This window comes from Peromyscus californicus, unplaced genomic scaffold (genome assembly GCF_007827085.1).
Source record: "Peromyscus californicus insignis strain IS unplaced genomic scaffold, ASM782708v3 Scaffold_5__1_contigs__length_169319896, whole genome shotgun sequence".
In the NCBI taxonomy this organism is placed as follows: Eukaryota; Metazoa; Chordata; class Mammalia; order Rodentia; family Cricetidae; genus Peromyscus; species Peromyscus californicus.
In genome coordinates this window covers 25346704-25371256 of record NW_026294573.1, presented here as the reverse complement: position 1 = coordinate 25371256, position 24553 = coordinate 25346704, and the positions used below count along the sequence as shown (strand labels likewise).

General features: G+C 38.8%; 1 protein-coding gene across 6 annotated transcripts in view; it reads right to left on the bottom strand.

The window, feature by feature from the left end:
* Positions 1 to 24553, bottom strand: part of S100pbp (S100P binding protein) — a 47278-nt gene that overhangs the window by 15688 nt on the left and 7037 nt on the right. For 4 of the 6 annotated variants that reach the window (XM_052718116.1, XM_052718118.1, XM_052718117.1 and 1 more), the window contains 3 exons: positions 23163 to 23947; positions 22662 to 22744; positions 20929 to 21020 (listed from right to left, as the gene is read on the bottom strand). In XM_052718116.1, coding sequence (XP_052574076.1) covers positions 20929 to 21020; positions 22662 to 22744; positions 23163 to 23945 — 958 coding nt within the window. In that variant the 5' untranslated portion in view covers positions 23946 to 23947. Of the gene's footprint in view, positions 1 to 10551; positions 10580 to 20928; positions 21021 to 22661; positions 22745 to 23162; positions 23948 to 24553 lie in introns of all 6 variants that reach the window. The other 2 variants (XR_008213888.1, XM_052718120.1) reach the window with 2 other exon arrangements.

Genomic DNA, 24553 nt, shown 5'->3' with positions numbered 1-24553 from the left:
TCCTTTTTGGGATTCTTCAAATACTCCATTGTAGGGAGCATGTAAAGTCCTGAGTGAATGTGAATTGTTGGCATGGGCATGACCATGTCAAGAACCAAAGCCTCAGAGCAATAGGATTGGCAAAAATCTTCTGGGGTGAGGCTCAGAGGGATGGCAAAGCAGTCCTCTGTTCCAAGTGCCAATGTTGACAGTGTGTGCAGAAAATGTCTACTATAGCTCCCTTCCCCCCATGTTTATGGCCTGAAGACTGCTCCTCCTGGTTCAGCTGTATCCAATAGCCTGGCCTCCCTAGTCAACTGTATATAGTGAACATGCTGAGTTGCTTCTCAGTCCACTTTTCTGTGACTCACACTTCTGAGCCCAGCCTTTCTGTGTGCCTGTGTTTGTCATTTCATCCCCTTGCCACGCTACTCAGGTCAATCCCCGGAGCTGTGCAGAGAATTCCATTCATGTATCCTGTCCACAGTGATGCCTTTGTTCTCACTGGCCTTGGTGTAAGAAAATCAATCCAGTTACCCCAACCTCTTCCACCCAAAAAGACACGGAGATTTGGATTAGTCTCCAGCTTGCCTATTTTAGACACATGTATGCACACAACACATATACGCATAAACACAATAAGTGTAATAAAAAAATTAGAGAAAAATATATTGCCAAGATGGGTGTAGTGGCACATGCTTTTAATCCCAGCACTTAGAAGGCAAAGGCAGGCAGATCTCTTGAGTTTGAGGCCAACCTGGTCTACAAAGCGAGTCCCAGGACAGTCAGAGCTACACTGAGAAACCCTGCCTCAAAACACCAAATAAATAAAGAAGGAATGAAAGAACTTGTTCCTAAGAGTAATCTTTATTGTTAATAAGGCCTAGTAATCTGGAGATTACGATAGCTAACATTTACCAAGTACATATGTACCAGGTTCCCCACTAAATGTTTTACATGTATCACTGAATTCTAACAATCACTAAGAGACAAATGATATGATTAGTTTTATTCACAAGAAAACTGAAGTGTAGAGAAGACACTGAGCCATCATCTAATATATTGATTGGTAAGCCAGGATTCAAACCCAGGTGAGGCTAATAATCCAAAAACCTTCTTTCAGTTAATAACTTCAACCTCTTCCTCCAAATTTAGAGATGCTAACAAGAACTGGAACATTTAAATGTTCTCTTCTCTTCATAGTCTCTAACAGATGGGCTTTCTTGGACCAACAGTCAGTATCATGATTTTATTTTTAAGTTGTGGCTAAAAGGTGGTGAAGATTGTCCTTTGTTCTGTGGCTAAATGAAATTCATTGAACAATAAAAACTGGAGGGAAAAAACCCTTACACTTCAGTAATTCAATCACTAATGTACACCTTAACTAATAAATACGAAGCTGGTATTGGGGAAAATTCCATCTAATAAGTGGCCTTAATAATTTAAAAACTGGGGCTGCAAATGCACTGGCTGTTCTTGCAAAAGACCTGGGTTCCATTCCTGGCACCCACATGGTGGCTGCCAGTAACTTTGGCTCCAGAGGATTCAATGCCCTCTTTTGGCACCTGCTATCACCAGGCACATACACGGTGCACATACATACATTTAGATAAAACACTCATACACACATAAATCTTTAAAAAGCTGGAAAGTGAATTGTTGTATCAAAAGTGATCAGATATGAGTTCCTGCTACTCAATTCTGACAAGTTTTGTACTTCTCCATATTTTGTACTGTATGACATTCTACCTATTTCAATATAAAACTAAAGAGCAAAATCTACCATCTGGCTAATAACTAGAACATACCCCAGCACCAACAGTTTATTAACAGAATCAATTTGAAACTGTCCTTAGGAATGTGAGGTTTAGTAGTGACAGGGGAGGAAGTGGATACATATAATACACAGCCAGGCTCTAGAAGAGAATATAGTCAATTCTGACAGCTAACAGAGCAGCAGAAGCACTCTTGGATCATGACAGATAAAGGAAATCTGAACAGGAAACAATGACCTATCTGACGGAGTCCTTAAGGGCAAGGAACTTGATTCTGGTTCTTTTTTATTATGAAATCTAGCTATATAATTAAGAATCTACTCTTGGGGTTGGGGATTTAGCTCAGTGGTAGAGCACTTGCCTAGCAAGCGTAAGGCCCTGGGACAGAGACAGCAGGATCCCAGAGCCTCACTGGCCAACCAGTTTGGCTAATTGGTGAGCTCCAGGTCCTCAGCTCAAAAAAAAAAAAAAAAAATCTACTCTCTTCTCCCTGAACCCCAGAATTCTTTTGTGTACCTCTGTGTATCCACAGAGGCCAGAAGATAATGCTGGGTGACTTCCTTCATGATATTTTTTTTTTAAGATTTATGTATTTATTACATATACAGTGTTCTGTCTGCATGTGTCCCTGCATGCTAGAAGAGGGAACCAGATCTCATTACAGATGGTTGTGAACCACCATGTAGTTGCTGGGAATTGAACTCAGGACCTCTGGGAGAGCAGCCAGTGTTTTTAACCACTGAGCCATCTCTCCAGCCCCCACTACTTCTTTTTTGAATTAAAATCTCTCACTGAACCTGGAGCTCACCAATTGGCCAAACTCGTTGGTCAGTGAGGCTCTGGGATCCTGCTGTCTCTGGCTCAGTGCTGAGACCTATTAGTGCAAACATGCACAAAACATAAATAATAAAAAATTAAAGAAACACAAGACTACTTTTGTCATTTAATTGACCAAAATCAAAGAAAATTGCAAAGTACTTTCAGGGACTGCAGTTATGGCTTGATGATACAGTGAGTGTTTAGTACATGGGAGGCCCTGGAATTCAATCCTCAGCCCGCGCGCGCGCGCGCGCACACACACACACACACACACATTAAAAAAAAAAAAAAAAAAAAAAAAAACTTTTTTTTTTTTTTTTTCCGGTTTTTCGATACAGGGTTTCTCTGTGTAGCTTTGGAGCCTGTCCTGGAACTCACTCTGTAGCCCAGGCTGTCCTCAAACTCACAGAGATCTGCTTGCCTCTGCCTCCCAAGTGCTGGGATTAAAGGCATGTGCCACCACCGCCCGGCCAAAACAATCTTTTTAAAGTGTGAAAATAAAACTTTATTTGTAGGGGGGACAAATCAGTAAGTTTGATAAACCCCTAGATACACTGTTCAAGAAAGCAAAACAAGAAAAATAAAACCCAGCCACCCACACAGATTACCTGCACTGGGACTGAGGTGGAGTAACTCTATATACCATAGGGCAGTTAGAGTAATAATAGGGAATATTACCAATAATTTTTCTTCAATAAATTAATTACTCAGATGAGATGGACAAGTTCCTTTAAGACATAAGTTAAAATAAAGTTAGGGAGCCAGCATAGTGGCACACACCCAGCACTTGGGAGGCAGAGGGAAGCGGACCTCTGTGAGTTTGAGGCCAGCCTGGTCTGCATAGTTCTAGGACAGCCAGAGCTACACAGTGAGAACCCTGTCTTGAAAATAAATAAAATGAAATAAAGTTAGCATTACCATGATCAAGAAAACTAAAGACAATACTTGTAAATAAAAAAAATCTCCCCCCCACCCCCAGCCCAAGACAGGGTTTCTCTATGCAGCCCTGGCTATCCTAGAACTCACAGAGATCTGCCTGCTTTTGCCTCCTGAGTGCTGGGATTAAAGAGATGCGCCACCACCACCCAGCTAAAAATCCTTTTAAAAGGAGATGACAGGACGGGTGAGCAGATGAAGTGGCTTGCTGTGTAAGTCTGATGACATGAGTTCAAGCTCCAGAACCCAGAGAAGTGGAAGAGCACTGACTCCACAAAGTTGCCCTCTGACCTCCACAAGCATGGCATGTTAAACAAACATTCACTTAACATCTGTCTGTCTGTCTGTCTGTCTCTCTCTCACACACATAATTTTAACAATCCTTTAACAAAAGAATTAGCACACTGAGTAAAGGTGATTTAAGATTAAGAAAATGTATGCAAGCTGGCCTAACAGTACAGAGGCTAGGGGTTTTGCCTAGCATGTGCAAGCCCTTGGATTCAGTTTCTAGGACCACAAAACTCAGTCTATCAATCAGTGTGAGATAACATAATACAAAATAAAAGAAAAATACTATAAGGATATTTGTAAATACTGTAAGTAAATGCAGAAAATGCATTTAAATGTTGTTCATGATAAAAATTATTACTTATAATCAGAAGGAATTTCCCTAACCAATAATAGCATTTATGATAAAACCTATATCATCTATGATAAATCTATATCATAGTTAATGTGCTCGAGGCCACAGGCAGTACAGTAAGACAAGAGAAATAAAAGGCTTATAAATTGGAAAGAAATCAACTGTCTTTATTTACAGATATTATCATATAACAGCAAATTCTAAAATATCTATAAAAAAGCTCAGAAAAGTAACAGAAAAATTCAGCATAATCCATCCAATATAGTCAAAATATAAAAAAAATCAGTATTTCTATATTCTAGCAATGACTAACTAGATATTAAAAAATTTAAATATCATTTAACACAGCACAAACAAGTATTAAATACTTATGAATGATACTTAACAAAATTTATACAAGACCTATAATAATAATAGCCAAAACATACTGTTGAGAAAAATTTAAAAATACATTAAATAAATGAACAAATATGTCATAGATGTTCATAGATAGAGGCAGAGGAGGATCAGCAGTTCAGGTCATCTCCAAATACATGATGAGTTCAAGGTCAGCCTGGGTTATAGGAGATTCTGTCTCAAAAAAACCAAACCAAAACAAAAATAAAAACAAGCCAAGTATGTTGTTGCACATCTTTAATCCCAGCACTTGGAAGGCAGGGGAAGGTGGATCTTTGAGTTCAAGGCCAGCCTGGTCTACAGAGTGAGTACCAGGACAGCCAGGGGGTCACAAAGAGACTAAAAAACCCAAGCAAACAAACAAAAGAGCTAAGTAAAAGTATATTTGATAACAACGAAGCCATCTGTATAGACCAGATGACAGCTAATAGCCTAGGCGTGGTAACACATGCACTGCAGAGGCATACAAAGGCAGGCGACAGATCTCTGTAAGCCTGTTCTGCATAGCTCCGGAATAGCCTGAGCTACATAGTAAGACCCTATCTCACAAAACAATTCAAAAACAAAAAACCCCACCTACTGAAGGGTGGAAAAAAGATCTGAATTTGAATTCCCAGCAGTTAAGCTGGAATCAGGCGTGGTAGTGCAGGCCTTCAACACCAGCACCTGGGAGGCAGAGGCAGGCAGATCTCTGAATTCAAGACCAGCCTAAGTCTACATACAGCAATTCAGGACAGCCAGGGCTACACAGAGAAACCCTGTCTTGAAAACAAAAACAAATAAACAAACAAAAGGTATGTTATGTATGGCTACACATACCTCAACCCCAGAGCTGGAGGCAGGGAGAGATGGGTCTAGGATCTTGAGAGCTTGTTTAGCCAGCCTAACCTAACCTGGGGGCTTGAATTTTGGTGAGAGACCAAAGCAAGATCAAGGAAGTAAGGCAGAGTATGATAAAGAAATAAGCAGTCTTCCTTCGGTCTGCACAGGTACACACACACACATATACAGACACTCGAGAAAAAAAAATTTTCTTTTATTATTTTTTATTTTATGTGCATTGATGTTTTGCTTGCACATGTCTGTATGAGGGTGTTGGATCCACTGAAACTGGAGTTACAGCAGTTGTGAGCTGCCATGTGGGTACTTGGAATTGAACCCAGGTCTACAGGAAGAGCAGTCAGTGCTCTTAACTGCTGAGCTATCTTTCCAGTTCCCTATTATTATTATTATTTTTGAGACAGGGTCTTTTTTACATCTCCTTGGCTATCTGGGAACTCATTGTGTAGACCAGGCTAGCCTCATTTTACAGCGATCCACCTGCTGCTGCCTCCCAAGTGCTGGGATTAAGTGTGTGCTACCACACACAGCTCCTTGTTGTAATCTATCTAAAAACCTAGCAAGTGTGTTTTGATTAATATATAAGAATCAACTGAATTTTTTTTATACTACCACAGAACAGATTTATTTGTGTGTATTATATGTAGGGGGTGTTTCTGAGACAGGATCTTATGTAATTCAGGCTGGTCTCAAACTTCTGAATGCTGGGATGACACTTGTGTACTACCATTCCTAGCCAGATACCGCAATTCTAAAATGTATCTTTGACAAAAGCATCACCATATAAAATACTCAGGGATTCCAAAGATGTACAAGAGTGTACATCAAAAGCTATAAAACAGCTTTCAAGAGTATACATCAAAAGCTATAAAACAGCTATCCATGGAGGCTCAAGCCTGTAATACCAACACTTAGAAGGCTAAAGCAGGAGAACAGGAAGTTCAAGGCCAGCTGGTGGTGCACAACTTTAATTCCAGCACCCAGGAGGCAAAGGCAGGTGGATCTCTGTGAGTTCAAGGCCAGCCTGGTCTACAGAGTGAGTTCCAGGACAGCCAGGGATACACAAAGAAACCCTGTCTCCAAAACAAACAAAAAAGTTCAAGATCAGTCTGGGCTACATAAAAGCTTGAAGACATTGAGGGTTACAAAATACTGCTGAAAGAAATTAAAGATTTGAATAAGGATCAAAATACTCAAGATATTCATTCTTGCTAAATTTTACCCAATGTCTATAAATCCAATGCAATTTTAATAAAATCCCAGGAGGTGTTTTAAATAAATTGATAAGCTGATTCTAAAATTTATGCATCTGGGGGCTGGAATGATGGCTCAGTGGCTCAATTCCCAGTACTCCAATGGCAGCTCACAACCATCTGTAATTTCAGTCTCAGCGTATCCAATGCCCTCTTCTGGCTCCTAGGATACTACCCACACATGGTGTACAGACATATATTCAGGCAAAACACTCCTACACATAATAAAATAAAAATTAAAACTAAAATTTATGCATCAATACAAAGAAAATATAATAGCCAAAATAACTACAAAATAAAACTAATGGAACATACTAGATTTTTTTTTCCTCTGTAGATTTTGATTAACTGTTTTTCAACAAAGGTGCAAAAGGTAAATCAGTAAAAAATGAGTAGTCCTCACAATAAACAGTAAAGAAACAACTAAAATTCCATCTATAAAAATAATAAAAATAGGGCTGGAGAGATGGCTCAGAGGTTAAGAGCACCGACTGCTCTTCCAGAGGTCCTGAGTTCAATTCCCAGCAACCACATGGTGGCTCACAACCATCTGTAATAAGATCTGGTGCCCTCTTCTGGCCTGCAAGCAGACAGAACACTATATACATAATAAATAAATAAATCTTTAAAAAACGAATAATAATAATAAAAATAAAAACGGAGCGGGACAAGCTGACAAGAGGGCTCGGAGTTAGGGTGCTTTCCCACAGGGCTGACACCTGAGTTCAATCTCAGATACACACATGGTGAGGGAAGAACTGACTCCTGCAAGTGTCCTCTGACCTTTGTATTCACGCTGAGGCACACAGACACTATAATATATAATATTATAATAATATAATATATATAATATATTATAATATATAATAAATATTATATATAAATTTATATATAAATAAATATATAAATATATAATATAATAAATGTCATCTTCAAACATGAAAAAAAAGGAAAAAGCAACAAGAAACAACTTTGGCTTATATCTTGTACTATGTACAGAGTATCAGACAGATAACAGATCTGACTCTAACAGCTAAAGCTGTAAAACATATTTGAGTCAGGCAAAGATTTCTTAGCACACAAAAATATAAAGAATTCATAAAATTAAAAGCCAGAAACAACAACAAAAATTAAATAAATGGTATGGAGATTCTTCAAAATATCTAAAAATAAAACTACCACATGATCTACCTTTAGATATGTATCACAAGAGCTAAGCACGGTGGCTTATATTTGTAATCCATCATTCAGGAGGATAACCACAAATTTGAGGTTGGCCTAGACTAAATAGTGAGTTTCAAGCCAGTCTTGATTACAGAGTGAGACCCCCATCTCCTTCCCCTGTGCCCCCACCCCCCACCCAAACAAGGCTTCTTTGTATAGCCCTGGCTGTCCTGGAACTTGCTCTGTAGATCAGGCTGGGCTCAAACTCAGAGATCTGCCTACCTCTCTCTGCCTCCAAGTGCTCGGATTAAAGGTCTACACCACCACCACCCATGGAGAACCCATCTTTAAACAAACAAACAAACAAACAAACAGACTACGAAAACAATTAATCACAAATTCTCAAAAGGAGATACTTACAGGCCCCATGTTCACAGCAGCACTATTCACATCAACCAGGCCAACTAGTTGTACATGTACACAACAGAACAGGTTTAAAAAGGGTGTCTTGTCTGTCACATGTCATAATATGAATGAGTCTCGGCTATATTAAGTGAAAAAAGCCACTCCTAAGAAAACAAAGTCTGTGTTTTCATCAGTATGAAGCATCTAAAGTAGTCAAATTCCTAACAGAAAACAGAATGACAGTGACCAGAGACTGGGGTATGAAGGGAAGGGGAGTTGTTTATTGACAGGTACAGAGTTTCGGGATTTGGATTATGAAAAAGTTCTAGAGAGGGGCTGGAGAGATGGCTCAGAGGTTAAGAGCACTGGCTGCTCTTCCAGTTCTGAGTTCAATTCCCAGCAACCACATGGTAGCTCGAAATCATACATAGTGGGATCTGATGCCCTCTTCTGGCATAAAAGTGTACCTAGAGTACTCATATACAAAAAATTAAATAAAATCTTAAAAAAAAAAAAAAAAAAAGGAAATGAAGACTCACATGACTAAACAAGTCAGATGACACTTCTAAGTGGGTTAATATAGTGGGCTAACATAGTAAATTTCATGCTTTAAAACAGTAATTAAAAAACAAAAGTTAATGGTGGTATGAGACTATAAGCCAGCTTGAAGGAAATCCTAACGGTCCAATTATTGAGATAAACTGAACATCAAAAAGAATAGGAGCTGAGGCTGGCAAGATGACTCTGCAGTTAAGAGCAATTGCTGCTCATGTAGAGGACCTGGGTTCAATTCCCAGCAACCATATGGTAGCTCACAACCATCTGTAACTCCAGTTCCAAGGCATCCAACATCCTCTTCTGGCTTCCAAGTGTACCAGGCACACATACAATGTACAAACATACACACAAGCAAAGCAATTATACATATAATTAATTTTTTTTAAAAAATAAGAACTATAATTATAACTTTAAAAATCCATTAAGGCTGGAATATAGCTCACTTGGAGAAGAAGTATTTAACACGCAAGGCACTAAGGAGGGAGTTGTAGGTGGATATGATTGCATACATGTATAAAACCATCAATAAATTTAAAATATTCTTAAAAAAAATAAAGATAATATAGAGGTGGAGGGGGCACTTTCTACATCCTAGTCTAACAGATTATTTCAGATGAAGAGCATCAATGAATGCACAAACCACTAGGTAAAGTTAGTTGCTGGGGAATATGATATTCATATGGTACAAAGGCATCACCCCATAAATTACAGTAATTAGATGGTAAAAATGTACCTTACAATGGAAAGTTATGTCCATTCACATCTTACAAACTTGGTAACAACATTAGTTTAACGGCCTGTCAGTGAGTCACATACGCCTCCAAGGTTTACAGAACACAAACGCTCCTAACAGCCCTCTAAACTAGCTGTGCCCAGAATGCTTAATCTGAATCTAATTTACAGAAATACAGGAAATGAAAATCAAACTAAATGGCACTAAAGAAACAATCAGGGGGGCTGGAGAGATGGCTCCACTGACTGCTCTTCTAGTGGTCCTGAGTTCAATTCCCAGCAACCACATGGTGGCTCACAACCACTTGTAATGAGATCTGGTGCCCTCTTCTGGCCTGCAGGGACACATGCAGGCAGAATACTGTATACATAATAAATCTTCAATTAAAAAAAACAACAACAACAACAAAAAAGAACAATCAGGGAGCTGGAGAGATGGCTCAGTGGTTAGGAGCACTGACTGCTCTTCCAGAGGAACCATGTTCAATTTCTAGCAGCCACATGGCAGCTCACAACTGTCTGTAACTCCAGTTTCAAGGTACCTGACACAGACATACATGCAGGCAAAACACTAAACTCATTAAAAAAAAAAAAAAAAGAAAGAAACAATCAAGAAAAAATTTAGAATGTGGCGCTACCTCTGAAAGAAGTGACTTACATTAAAAGAGACTGAGACAATAAAGATTTGAACTTTCATCAGATTCTGCCTCAAGTTACATTTGGAACACTTGTGAAAATTGGAATATGGACTAGATATTAGATGATCTTAAGTAATAGTTAAGTCAGGCAGTGGTGGTGCCCGCCTTTAATCCTAACACTCAAGAGGGAGAACCAGGCAGATCTCTTTGAGTTCCAGGACAGCCAGGACTACACAGAGAAACCTTGTCTCAAAAAACAAAAATAAATAATCAATGAACATAAAAATTTAACCTTAGTAATTAAAATAAAACATTAAATTTATCTCTCAATGACAATAAAAATTAACTTCAGTGTTTGATCAGGACAACTGGTAACATATAACAAGAGTTTTTTAAATGTTTATATACTTTACCTAGTAATTCCACTTCTAGGCATTCATCCTATAGAAATAAGAGTTGTACAAAAACATTTATTGACCAAAATGTTCACTACAACATTACTAATGAAAATGTATACAATCTAATACTCTGAGACAGAATACTTTGTAATTAATACAGAATTTACTGGGTATTTTGAGACAGGATTTTATGTAATACAGGCTGCCCTCAAACACTATTTTTTTTTAAAAAAAAACTTTGTATTTATGTATTTAAGGGGGAGGGGTGAGTACTCAAACACAAAGTCCAGCTTTCTTCTTCCACCATGTGGATTCTGAAAACCAAACTCAAGTCATCCAGTTTGGCTGACACAGCCTTTCCTCATTGAGCCGCTGCACTGGTCCCAAACTCACTTTAACTGAGGTTGGTCTCGGGTTTCTAATCTTCCTAAGTACTGGGATTATAGGTGTTTTCCAGGAGAAGTTAAAACATTTGTTATTGCTCTATAAGGAACTGTACTAAGGGTCGCAGCAGTAGGAGGTTGAGAACCACGGGCCAACATGTATGTACACTAGATGCATGCCTGGTGCTAGCAAAGGCCAGCAGAGGGCACTGGACCCCTGAACTGGAGTAACAAAAGATTGTAAGCTGCCATGTGGGTGCTGGGAACTAAACCTGGTCTTCTGCAAAAGCAGTTAAGTATGCTCAACCATTGAGCCATCTCTAAGACCCTTGTTTATTTTATTTGTTTTGGTTTTTCAAGACAGGATTTCTGTATGTAGTCCTGGCTGTCCTGGTACTCACTCTGTAGACCAGTCTGGCCTCAAATTGAGAGATCTACCTGCCTCTGTCTCCTGAGTGCTGGGATTAAGGGTGTGTAGCACCGTTGCCTGGCAAGACCCTTGTTTTTAAATTACTGGATGTGTGTATGATGATATGTATAGGTGCATGACTCATGGCACATCTGTGGAGGTTAGGCTTTTGTGGAGTTAGTTCTCTCCTTCCACTTTGACATGATTCTGGGGATTTAACTCACAACACCAGGCTAATGCAGCAAGCACCCTTACTCTCTGAGCTATATAACTGGCCCTTGACTAAAAATATTAATGTGTAAATAAGGCATAGTGATGTATCCAAGTAATCCCAGCACTAAGGAGGATTATAAATTGGAAGATTGAGGACAGCGTGGGACATACAGCAAGATCTTGTCTCAAAAACAAAAAAACATTTAAATGTAGACTAGTTAACATGGAAGAGTCCTTAAATACATAGTGGTGTATTTAAGGTGTATAGCCGGATAGTGGTGGCACACACCTTTAATTCCAGCATTAAGGCAGCAGAGGCAGGTGGATCTCTTAGTTTGAGGACAGCCTGGTCTACAGAGTGAGTTCCAGGACTACACAAAAAAACCAAAACTCAAAACCCAAACCACCCTCACACACACAAAAAAAGCAATTTACAAATTAAGATATTCCCTCTTTAGGCTCTACTTTACAGAAAAAACAACATCAAAACATTAATTTTGATGTTTCTAGGTGGCAGAATTGATGGATTGAGAGGTTGAAAAGATTGCTGTGAGTTCAAGGACAGTCTAGGATGCACTGTGAAGCCCCATCTCAAAAAGAAACAAATAAACAAAACAAAATAAGGAAGGATGAAGACTGTATCAGTGCTTTCCTCATCTGAAATATGGATTAAAAAAATCTAAAAACTTGAGTGGCTGGGTGTGGTGGTTTGAATGAGAATACCCCTAGAGTCTTAGGTTTGAATGTTTGGTCCCCAGTTAGTGGAACTGTTTAGGGTAAGATAAGGAGGTGTGGCCTTGCAAGAGGTGTGTCACTGCAGGTATGCTTTTAGTTTTCAAAAGCCTTCCCTATGCCCAGTGTCTCTCTCTCTCTCTGCCTGTTGTCTGTAGACAAGGACGTAAAGCTCTCAGCTACTGCTCCAGTGTCATGCCTGTCTGCTTCCCACCATAATGATCGTGGACCAACCTTCTGAAACTGTAAGCAGCCCCCCATTAAAAGCTTTCTTTTCTAAGAGTTATGTTGGTCATGGTGTCTCTTCATAGCAATAAAAAAGTAACAAAGACATTGGAGTGTAGCTCAATTGGAAGACAGCTGACCAAGCACAAAGCACTGAACTCCAACCCTAGCACTTATAAACCTTGCATGGTGTGTACCTCTAATTCCAGCACTCAGAGGGTAAAGGCAGGTGGTTAAGAAATTCCTTTATCTTAGTACTCAGGAAACAGAGGCAGGAAGCTGTCTGTGAGTTCAAGGCTAGCCTGTTCTTATATATCAAGTTCCAGGCCAGCCAGAGACAAACAATAAACTCTTGTCTAAAAAGTTCAAGCTCATCCTTGGCTACACAGTTGTAAGAGGCTAGCCTGGCATATATGAAACTCCATCTCAAAGAATCTCCCAAAAACTTAAGACTGTGCATATGTACACTGTGAATATTGTATAGGGAAAGCGACACAAAAACTTAGTACGGGGCTAGGGAGACAGTTCACTTATGCAACATAAGGACCTGAATTTGGATCCCCAACACCCATGTAAAAAGAGCAGAGCAGCCGGGCGGTGGTGGCGCACGCCTTTAATCCCAGCACTCGGGAGGCAGAGCCAGGCGGATCTCTGTGAGTTCGAGGCCAGCCTGGTCTCCAAAGCGAGTTCCAGGAAAGGCGCAAAGCTACACAGAGAAACCCTGTCTCGAAAAACCAAAAAAAAAAAAAGAGCAGAGCAACACAGTAAATGTCTGTAACTCCAGAAGTGGCAAGATACAAAAGGGAATCCCAAGGGTTTGCTGGACAGCCAGTCTAGCTAAAATGGCAGTCAGCTCCATGTTCAGTGAAAGAGCCTGTCTCAAAAAGTAGGGTGCAAAATGAAAAGGAAGACATCAGATTATCAATCCCAGGCCTCCACATACGTGTGTATGCTCAAGTGCATATGTGTGTGAGCATACACACACACACACACACACACACACACACACACACACAGAGGGGGAAAAATGAAGAGCTGGTGAATGGCTTGGTGGGTAAAGGCACTTACTTGTTATTTATATAAAGACTTATATATTTATATATAAATCCAGTTTACTTGAACCTGCACAAAGGTGGGAGGAGAGAACTGACTCCAAAAAGCTGCCATTTGCCCAACACATTCAAGCCATGGTATATACACCCATGTATCATACACAACCATACAACAGTAATAAATACAATTTAAAAGCAATAACAACAGCAACAAACATAATACCATAACTGGATTATTGAAAAGATAAAAATGTCAGAGACACAAGAAATTTTTAGAATAACTAGACAGGAAAAAATTATTAGATGTCAAAGAAGAATTTTCTAAAAGTCAAGTTTTTAAAATCTCATACAGAATGTTTCCAATATATACAAAGTTTAAAAAAGGGGGGAGGGGATACCTTATATACTCCTATGTACTCATAACTCAGTGTAGTGAAAAATTTAGTAGCGTCATTGTATCTGGTTTAACATCAGAACAAAGCAATTGTTTTTATATGTACTTAGGCTTTGAAGAAGTCATTGTGAAAAATAGTGATTGTATTCTGTGATTTATAGAGGTGTTTTTTTGATTTACGCCTTTGCATGATCTTAGTCACAAGACGCCTCTTGGCAAACCAGGAAGTCTTAGATTACCAAGTACTGCAAACAGTACATGATAAAGACTGAGGTTGTACAGGTGATGGATTCCTTCAAGAAACACATAGATTAGATCAGGGGCTCTGGTATGAGAAACTTGGATTGCTCTAAAAATAGACTTTACGTAACAGTGAATAAATATGCTTCAGATGAAGTTACAGTTTAGAGTAGGAAGTATAATCCAAATGGCATAGGAAGCCTTTTATTAAACATTTTAAATGCCATATTTAGCAGATCTCTGAGGAGTTTGAGGACCATCTATTAAGCATACCTGATTTTTAACAAACTTGACTTGTTTGTAGTTACTTGCTTTAGGCTTAACCTTGAAAACATATACAGAAGGCCAAAGCTTGTCCTTAAAAATTTATATTTAGCATAACTACAAAGTTAGTTCTGAGCACATTAAAAAAAAATTGGTCATTTAAGGTAACTGACCATTAACGTGTATATCCTAATTTTCTTTAACAGTTTATAGAAAGCAACTTTTATAAGAGGATTTTACAGTTTTAGACATACATCTTTAAGTTATTTTTTTGTTAACCTGAATATACCTTTACAACCTTAGGAATTTATCATCATACAAAAATCCATTCTAATCTAAAAGATCTTGGAAACTTGCTGTTGTCTCCTTAGTCTAAAAAGAAGATATAATAATAAGCAGAGGGTTCATTAGGACTAAGAAGATGCTGCCTTTTTACCAGTAACAGCTACCGCTGCTCCTGGCTTTCCTCCTAGGCAGGTTTTTCCTGCTAGTGTTTTCTAGAGACCAGCAGTTCAGTATTACTGTCATGTTTCAATAAGATTGGATCTTATTTTATTTTATTTTATTTTTTTTTTTGGTTTTTCGAGACAGGGTTTCTCTGTGTAGCTTTGCGCCTTTCCTGGAACTCACTCTGCAGCCCAGGCTGGCCTCGAACTCACAGAGATCCGCCTGGCTCTGCCTCCCTAGTGCTGGGATTAAAGGCGTGCGCCACCACCGCCCGGCTGCTATTATTATTATTATTATTATTATTATTATTATTATTATTATTAAAGCAAGGAAACTGAGCTGAAGGAGGCCACCCTGGTCTACAGAGCGAGATCCAGGATAGGCACCAAAACTACACAGAGAAACTCTGTCTTGAAAAAACAAAAACAACAACAACAAAAAAGGAAACATTTAAGCCGGGCGGTGGTGGCGCACGCCTTTAATCCCAGCACTCGGGAGGCAGAGCCAGGCGGATCTCTGTGAGTTCAAGGCCAGCCTGGGCTACCAAGTGAGTTCCAGGAAAAGGCGCAAAGCTACACAGAGAAACCCTGTCTCGAAAAACCAAAAAAAAAAAAAAAAAAAAAAAAAAAAAAAAAAAAAAAAAAAAGGAAACATTTGGGATGCTCTTAGTCCTTTGCAAGAGCCATCTATAAAAGCATTAAAAGCAATCTCTATAGGATGTTAAGATATAACTTTAGCAATACCCATTGTTTTTATAAAATCTTAAAAAAGAGTTTTTATAGATATCAAATAACATGCTAATGTGACCTGCCAATTATTAATAGTGTAGAACAATTTACCTGTATTTTATTTAGTGGAAAAATAATTTTTGTAGGTTCTTTATCAGTAAGAGATTATTTCTATGAGTTTCCACCTTAGCAGTCACATTACTTAATAAGCTAATAACCTGCTCTGTTTCAGGTGTACACTTTTATAGAATTTAACCAAGAGTTTCCAGAAAACAACTTAAAGAGCATAGCCAATCCTCAGTAGTGATAAACAGATAAGAGCATATCCAATGATATAGTTCAAAATTATGCATTTTGCTCTTTCAGTTTACTTACTATGAAAATTAAGCATTCATTTAAGCATTAATTAGATGATCAGGAGAAGAGAACATCCTCCATATAATGATTAACCAATACTCCAGGAAATTTAAACAGCATTGGCTTAGCACTTTATGTCATGGCTGTGTTTGTTTCTGTAGTAGAAGTTGGGTTTGTTTGAATTTTTTCTCCCATGAAGGGACCACTGACATTGAGTTATTCTCAATATAAGAGAAAAAAAAAACATTTCCCATAAAGGTACCTTTAATATTTAGTTATTCCCACTATGAGGGGAAAACAAAAAACTTTTAAACAAAAACCAAGCAAACAACCAGAAAATTCTAAGTTCTGGGCCAGCTGCAGCATGCTCTAGCACTGGAGCCCCGCCCACCATTCCTTGGAATTCAGATGTTGCCTCTGGTGGGCCCTGGTCAGAAAGGGCTGACAGGCAGCTAGCAGCCAGAAAGCTTGGAGTCCAGCTGCCATTAATTCCTTTGACTCTTTCAGAGTAATTCTATTCTGAGTAGCCCGGTTATTTATTTATAATCTGCCTTACACAGGGTGAATGCATTCCATATGCCACTGCTTCCTTAAACTGCCTCAAATCTGTCATTTTTGCAGATCTCCAATCAATCTCAATATAACCCTGAGAATATTGATTATTTGTGGGCACTTGCTGCATAGTAACTGGAAACACCTGAAGTGGTATCTTTATGACCTTAGGCAACCATTCCTCAACGCCTTCATAAGAAAGTCTTTTTTTTTTTTTTTTTGGTTTTTCGAGACAGGGTTTCTCTGTGTAGCTTTACGCCTTTCCTGGATCTCGCTCTGTATACCAGGCTGGCCTCGAACTCACAGAGATCCGCCTGCCTCTGCCTCCCGAGTGCTGGGATTAAAGGCGTGCGCCACCGCCGCCCGGCCGAAAGTCTTTTATTAAACATTTCCCCTTTTTTTCTACTGGGAGGAACCTTTTTTCTTCCTTTATTATTTTGTCTCTGGAGCTATTCTATTTGTATCTGTAATTTTTGCAATTGTGCAGTCAATTCTTCAACTTCCCCTTTGTGTGAGTCTGTCTTGTCTGAAGGAGGAGGAGAAGGAGGAGATTCTCCTTCATCCTGGCTCTCCTCACTGTCATCTTCCTCTGGAGAAACATTCTCCTCCGATGACTGACAGCTGCTAGCCAGAATGTCCTCCTTCCTACTTGCATTTTCTACATCTGACCCAGCCTTTTCTGACTCTTCATTCTGCAGCAGCTCCAGAGCATTGGGAATTACATTACATAAAGACCAAGTCTTTAACGGTATAAAACTCCACTCTCTGATGAGCTTGCCTCAAAGCTCAACATGAGGAGTTGCCTGAAACCAGTAACAATGTCATTTAATTAATACAAAAAGCTCAGTAATCTCTTTTTCTTTCACTTTCCCTCCACTTCCTTGTAGTAAACATTTTAACAACTGCACATATTGCTGCTCCTGAGATAGGGAATTCCCCATGTCCCTGCCAAAATCCTGGAGTCCTCACTTAAACATGAGAGTACTTACCTCCAGTCCTGGGCACCAAATGCTGGTAAACTGAGTCATGCAGGATGACTGAGGAAAGAGAGACACTCAAGGATGTGGGTGAAGCCTTGAAAGGTTGCTGGGGTTCAATCCCTTGAGGCTGTCCCCCTGCTCTTTCAAGGCTTCATTGCATCCTTGAGTGGCATTCTTCAGTTCTCCTGAATGACTCAGTCTACCAGCAACTCAGCTTCATTTATCAATATTTTTGTCAAAGCTCTTTCATTTTATTTTACAAGATTTTTGTTTTATGTCATTTGTTGAGACTTAAAATATATCACACAATCTTACCTATAAAAACTCTATCATGGCCGGGCGGTGGTGGCGCACGCCTTTAATCCCAGCACTCGGGAGGCAGAGGCAGGCGGATCTCTGTGAGTTTGAGGCCAGCCTGGTCTCCAAAGCGAGTACCAGGAAAGGCGCAAAGCTACACAGAGAAACCCTGTCTCGAAAAACCAAAAAAAAAAAACAAAAAAAAAAACTCTATCATGACCCAGGCATGTGGCACATACCTTTAATCCCAGCAGTTAGGAGGTAGAGGCAGGAGGATCTGAGTTTGAGGCCAACCTGGTCTACATATCAAGTTATAGGACAGCCAGGACTACATAGAAAGATCTACCTCTGGAAAAAAAAAAAAAATCTGGGCAGTGGTGGTGCATGCCTTTAATCCCAGCACTTGGAGACAGAGGCAGGAGGATCTCTGTGAGTTCGAGGCCAGCATGGTCTACAAAGCAAGTCCCAGGACAGGCTCCAAAACTATACAGAGAAACTCTGTCTTGAAAAACCAAAGTAACAAAAACAAAACAAACAAACAAACAAACAAAAAAGGATGAACTTTCTTTTTTAAAGACTTTTTAGTTTTATTGTATGTGTATGAGAGTTTACCTGAACACATGTATGTGTACCAAATACGAGCTCAATCCTAGCAGGGGCCAGAAAAGGGCATCAGATTCCCTGGAACTGGAGTTAGAGAGTTTTGTTTTGTTTTTTTCTATACATTACAGTTTGCACTGTCATGTGGGCTCTGGGAAACAAATCTGGGACCTCTGCAAAAGCAGGAAGTGTTTTTAACCACTAAGCCATTACACCAGCCCCAAATTTTGTCAATAATTGTATTTAAAATAAATTCTATTAGCTGAAATTGTATTAGCTTGAGCTAAATACTGTCCTTATACATTATATTTGCATAGGTAATTATGTTTCACACAAGCTAAACTACATTATTCTCACTTTGCAAACAAGTTTTGAGTGGCTCAAGGTCCCATTTAGCCAACAGTAGTGCCAGGATATAACCTAGAAGTTGTGCCAGTGGGATGGCTCATCAGGCACTTACTGCTACACCTAAGACCTAAGTTCAGTATTTGTGCCAACATGGTGGAGAAAATAGACTCCTACAAGTTGTTCTCCACACACGCATTAGAAATAAAATATAATTAAAAAAATAAACCTAGAAGTTAACTCTACACTTTTATTTTTTTCAACCACTAAAGTCTGTTGCTTTCCCACTGTGCTTCTAGCTATTCTTTAAAAATAGGATATAAACTGTAGTAATTTTGAGAGAGAAATTGCTGAATGAGAAAGCAGATGGAGAGACGCTGAAGTGCAAGCAATTGCACCTTGCTTTGCACGGGAAATTTTCATTGAACACCTCAATGAAAAAGGAAAATATAACTAGATAGCAATACCAACTCCTAGCCTATAAAAGTCATCTCATAAGGAGAAAAATAACAACTAGGGTTTTTTGTTTTTAGCAAGCTTGAAGATGCACAAATCTCTTTAAAGCCTGCCCTCCAATGATATGGGTGGGAAAAATATCTTTACTTCCAACAGACCTAACAGTCCAAGCAAAAAGATTTCACAAGCAGAGGGCTAAGAAATGAACACCAGTGATATCTAACTGCCTTATAAAACCTTGAGTAAAAAAAGAAAGGGACTTATTTTTAAGAATTTCTCCGGATGGGTGTCAGCATTTTATCTTTCATCTTTAGCCTTAAAAACAGAAACTAACCCAGGACTTTTCAAGAGAAAGAGAGACTCTTCTCTGCAGAACAATGTCCCAAAAACCTTCCCCAGAACAGATCTGGAGTCCAATAGCTCATGCCTTTTCTATGGAATAGGTCATCTTTCTCAATCATGTCCATTCTCCCCAAACCAAACTGAAGAGGTCCCTCCTCATTTCTACATGACTTTTAAGTGTATTTCTTTAGAAAACTAATTATTATTTTAGTGTAATGATTTTTCTCTAGACTAAGGAATTCCCAGGAGGCCAAGCAAGACCCACAGCTACTCTTCCTAATTTTCAAACTTAACACTTGTAGAAGTATTCCACATAAGTCTGCTGAACAAAGAAAGACCTAAGCATTTCAAAAGACAGAGTGACCTTTATGGGAAGAATTATTATTATTATTATTTTTTAAAGACAGGGCTATCCTGGATCTCACTCTGTAGACCAGGCTGGCCTTGAACTGACAGAGATCCCCCTGGCTCTGCCTCCCAAGTGCTGGGATTAAAGGCATGTGCCTGCGCCACTGCCACTCAGCGGAAGAATTCTTTTATCAGTATAAAACCTCCTAACATCCTATGCCTTCAACTCTGCTCCTTTCTCTTTAGGAATTTACCATCAGCCACTAGGTCAAACTGAATAAAACAGTACAGTATCCTGAGAGGTGGAGAAAGAATTTCTCCACTTTGGTTTACAACAACTTCTAATGAAGTACGTGGAGATTTAGCTTGAAGGATCTAGAACATAGTGTAGAACTTCAAGAGCTTGTATTGAGAAACCAAGACACAGGACGAAGCTTGAAATGCTTACATTTTGCATTTAAAAGTAAAAGGCAACAAGGAAAATTATTCCACATTTTAAACGTCCCAAAACAATGATTAGTAAGGAACATCACTTAATTTACTTCTATTTAATAGACAAAATAAAAATAATGACAATCAGCTGGGCGTTGGTGGTGCATGCCTTTAATCCCAGCACTCGGGAGGCAGAGCCAGGCGGATCTCTGTGAGTTCGAGGCCAGCCTGGACTACCAAGTGAGTTCCAGGAAAAGGCACAAAGGTACACAGAGAAACCCTGTCTCGAAAAACCAAAAAAAAAAAAAAAAAAAAAAGTAATAATAATGACAATCTTCAGTTTAAAAAAAAAAAAAAATTAAGATCCGGGTTATAGTCCTTAACTATAGGAGAGAAAATCAATGGCCTGAGTCCCTTCTCTAATACTTGTTAGCCAAACCACTTTCCACAATTATCTGCTTAAAAAAGCCTTTGAAGGATAAGGAAGTTTTCTTCTTCTTCAATTTAAGAGAATTCAAAACAACCCCCCAGTGTAAGCTCATTACCATGGAACCTCAATCCATGTTTCATAAGCCACTCTTTGGTCACCATGTTACCTTGGTTAGAGTCCTCTGGGTCTTCTATATGAGCAATGACTTTGTTGAGATAAATGTCCTTCTGTTTTTCTAGATCTGATTGTGAAAACATCCTTGAAGAAAGCAAACAAAGAGGAAAAATAGTCCATTAGAACCATGAATACAGTGCTTTGGAGAAAAGTCACATATTGATGGAAGTTAAAACAACGAACTTTCAGAGGCAAATTCTCTCTTAAGATCCAATGACAAGCCAGGCAGTGGCGGCGCACGCCTTTAATCCCAGCACTTGGGAGGCAGAGGCAGGAGAATCTCTGTAAGTTCGAAGCCAGCCTGATCTACAGAGCAAGATCTAGCACAGGCACCAAAACTACACAGAGAAACCCTGTCTCAAAAAACCAAAAAAAAAAAAAGATCCAGTGACAGAGAAGGCAATGTTAGTACAAACCAAAATCAAGTATAGAATTTAGAAGTAAAGGAAGAAAAGAAATGTAATTCCTGATAACATAGAATATCAGAAGGTAAAAATAAAGTAGCTCATAAAGAGCAAGCATTTATTGAGTAATTCAAGTTTAGGCAACTTCACTGAGCCACATAGAAAAAGTTGGACGAGATTAAGGCAATTATGATCTTGGCAAGAGCAATTTCTGGTCCTCACTCATATTGATAGCTCTGTATGGAGTCAGTGGATGAAAATATTGACAATGTAAGTTTACTAGTATTCCAAGTAGACTGATTTGTGTGTCTTGGTTTAATTTCACTCTTAAGAAATTCACAAAGTGGGGCTGGAGAGATGGCTCAGCAGTCAACAATGCTGGCTGCTCTTCTAGAGGACCTGTGGTTCAATTCCTGTTACTACCCACATAGCAGCTCACAACTGTAACTCCAGTTCCAGAGGATCTGACACCCTCTTCTGGCTTCTGTGGGCACTGTATACATATGGTATACAAACCTACATAGGTAAAACAGTATATACAAAAAATAAAGATAAAATCTCAAAAAAAAAAAAAAGGAAAAAACTGACAGACCTTCCTCAATTATGTGAAAAAAGACATAAGATAGAACCGACAAAACAAAAATTTAGTGGCAAATAATCTTATTTGTCATTTTTAAAATGTTGAAAGCAGAATAAATATGCCATAAATACATAATAAAAATAAATAAAACCTTTTCACAATTTTATTGTAAGTAAAGCAATTGGATTCAACCTATAAAGTAGCTTTTCCAGTACATTCGATTGAAAATGCCCATGTACAGATACTGCCATCTCCTGGCAACAAAAAAGTAAACTAAAAAGATGCCTCAAATCTGCATCCCTAACTAATATTTGTCCCCAATTGTATGCAAGAAAAGAGAAGTAAGACTAAATGATTTTCTAAGTAATTTTAACCTTTTTTGGTTAATATTCTGACTTCTTATCAAATATGTGATCAGGCCTCCTCATACATGGAAGACATTTTGTACTTATATAGTGTTTTACTAATATGTCTTTTTTACTTTCAAAATAACCTTGTGAGGCTGTAGAGAAGGCATCATTAGCTTCATTTTACTGACACAGAAACTGAAGTGAGAGATTATTTGAGTTGCTCAAGGTAACACAAATAGGTAGCTTAGGAATTTCAAGTTTGCTTATTCTTCCTGCAGGATTTCCTGCCCCCCCCCCCCCCCCCAACACACACACACTTTAAGATATTGGGAAGGGAAGAAAGAAAGAAAAGAGAACCACCAGAAACTAGAATGGTTATATGTTACATTACCTGGTTCTGGTTTGGAGAACAGGAATGACTTTGCCTAGTCTTCTCTCGCCTTTCACCTCCCCAGAATCCTTGTCAAAAGCATGCTGATTTGTTGTCGTTTTCCACAGCAGAAAGAAGGAATACAGTAGGAAAGATAATTACTAGTTATAAGTAATTTTTATAAACTTCAGCTGTATCATATAGCTGAGAATATAATTTCTTTGTTGTTTTGTTTTTCAAGACAGGGTTTCTCTGTGAAATAGTCCTGGCTGTCCTGGAACTCACTCTGTAGACCAGGCTGGCCTTGAACTCACAGACATCTGCCTGCCTCTGCCTCCCGAGTGCTGAGATTAAAAGCATGCACCACTACTGCCCCCAGCAAACTTCATTCCTTTTTTTGGGATTAGGGATTGAAGCTAGTACAGGCTAGTCATATACCCTACTGCATAGTTAAGTACATAGGAACTCTTTCTGAATGAAAATAATTTCATTTCTACTGTGTCTTGAAAAAAATGTACTTACTCTGTTTGATGAACTGGACACAACTGGAGTCCTCACTTCACAACCTGATTTATGTGATCCACTATTTTTCCAGGACGATCCCCTGTTAGGTACCTCTGAATGGTTGGAGATCTGAGAGAACACAGGAGTAGGTTTCTTACTTTCAGGTATATTTTTATCAGAGGCAGTTTGTTCGGTGTTATTGTTTGAAGGAGAAGAAAGCAGGGGCCCATCCCAAGCAGAGTTACTGGGACTGACCCCTTCCACTTCAGTGCAACGTTTATTCTCACTAGGATGAAGATCATCTTCTCTCGGCTGTTCCCCAAGGGAGGCAGGTTTTTCTTTGGAGGAATCGATCTTGTCCTTATCAAGCACAGGATCACAAACTGTTGGATTAAATGGTGCAACAACAGTTACTTTTATAAGATTCTTTTCAAGTACAAAGTGTCTGTTTAATGATTTACTAGGAGTTGGTCCATGACCAACTGATGTACTTAGTTGAGGTAGTTTGAAGAAGCCAGGGGTCTCAGCTGCTGGTCCCAAGCTGTACAAAGAATTTTCTTGAGGAGTAACAGGTAGAATTTGACACTTTCTCTGTCCATACTCATCATCATCCTTCAAGAGCATCTCAATCTCTTCCTCTGTGAAACTGAAGTGGCCATCATCTTCTTCCCCATCAGAAAACTCCAACAAGGAGTCATCCAATTCATCTTCATCCGAGGAACCCCAAGAAAATGAGGCATTGTCTTTAGGCAAAAGAGAGGTACCAGAAGACTGTTCAGAGGGCAATAGTGAGCACGTCATATCTGGAAAAATATGAGGAAGTTTTGCTGAAGAACAAGAAATACCTTAAACCAACTCCAATCTACTATATAAATAGAGAGAAGCATCCTAGTATCCCAAATCCTGTGCCTGCACTGTGATTTGTAACTTGAGAAATAATTAAGATATTATCCTTACCAGCATTATGGAAATAAATGTTTGAATAAGATACATTTTTTTCTGAACATAATGACAAAAATTAAGATGAATAATAATCAGAGTTGGTGAGGCTGTAAAGACAAGCACTCACTACTAGCTAGGAGCATAAGTTAATATACTATTTTGTGAAGAGTAACTTGGCAATATCATCTGATCTAGCAATCTCACTTCTAGAAATTTATCATATAGAACTACCTACTACAAATATACACAAAAACACACAAGGATCTCCAAAGCAGTATTATTCATGAGGCAACCTAAAATGTCTACTTCTAAGAGAAATGTTTAATAACATCATGAGACATTCGTGTCAAAAACTTTCAACTATTTAAAAGCACATTAACGTAGCTTTATATGTACTGCCATGGATGACTATAATATACAAGCAAAATGTTTTAAATGTTTCTTTAAAATGTTTAGACACAGAGTTT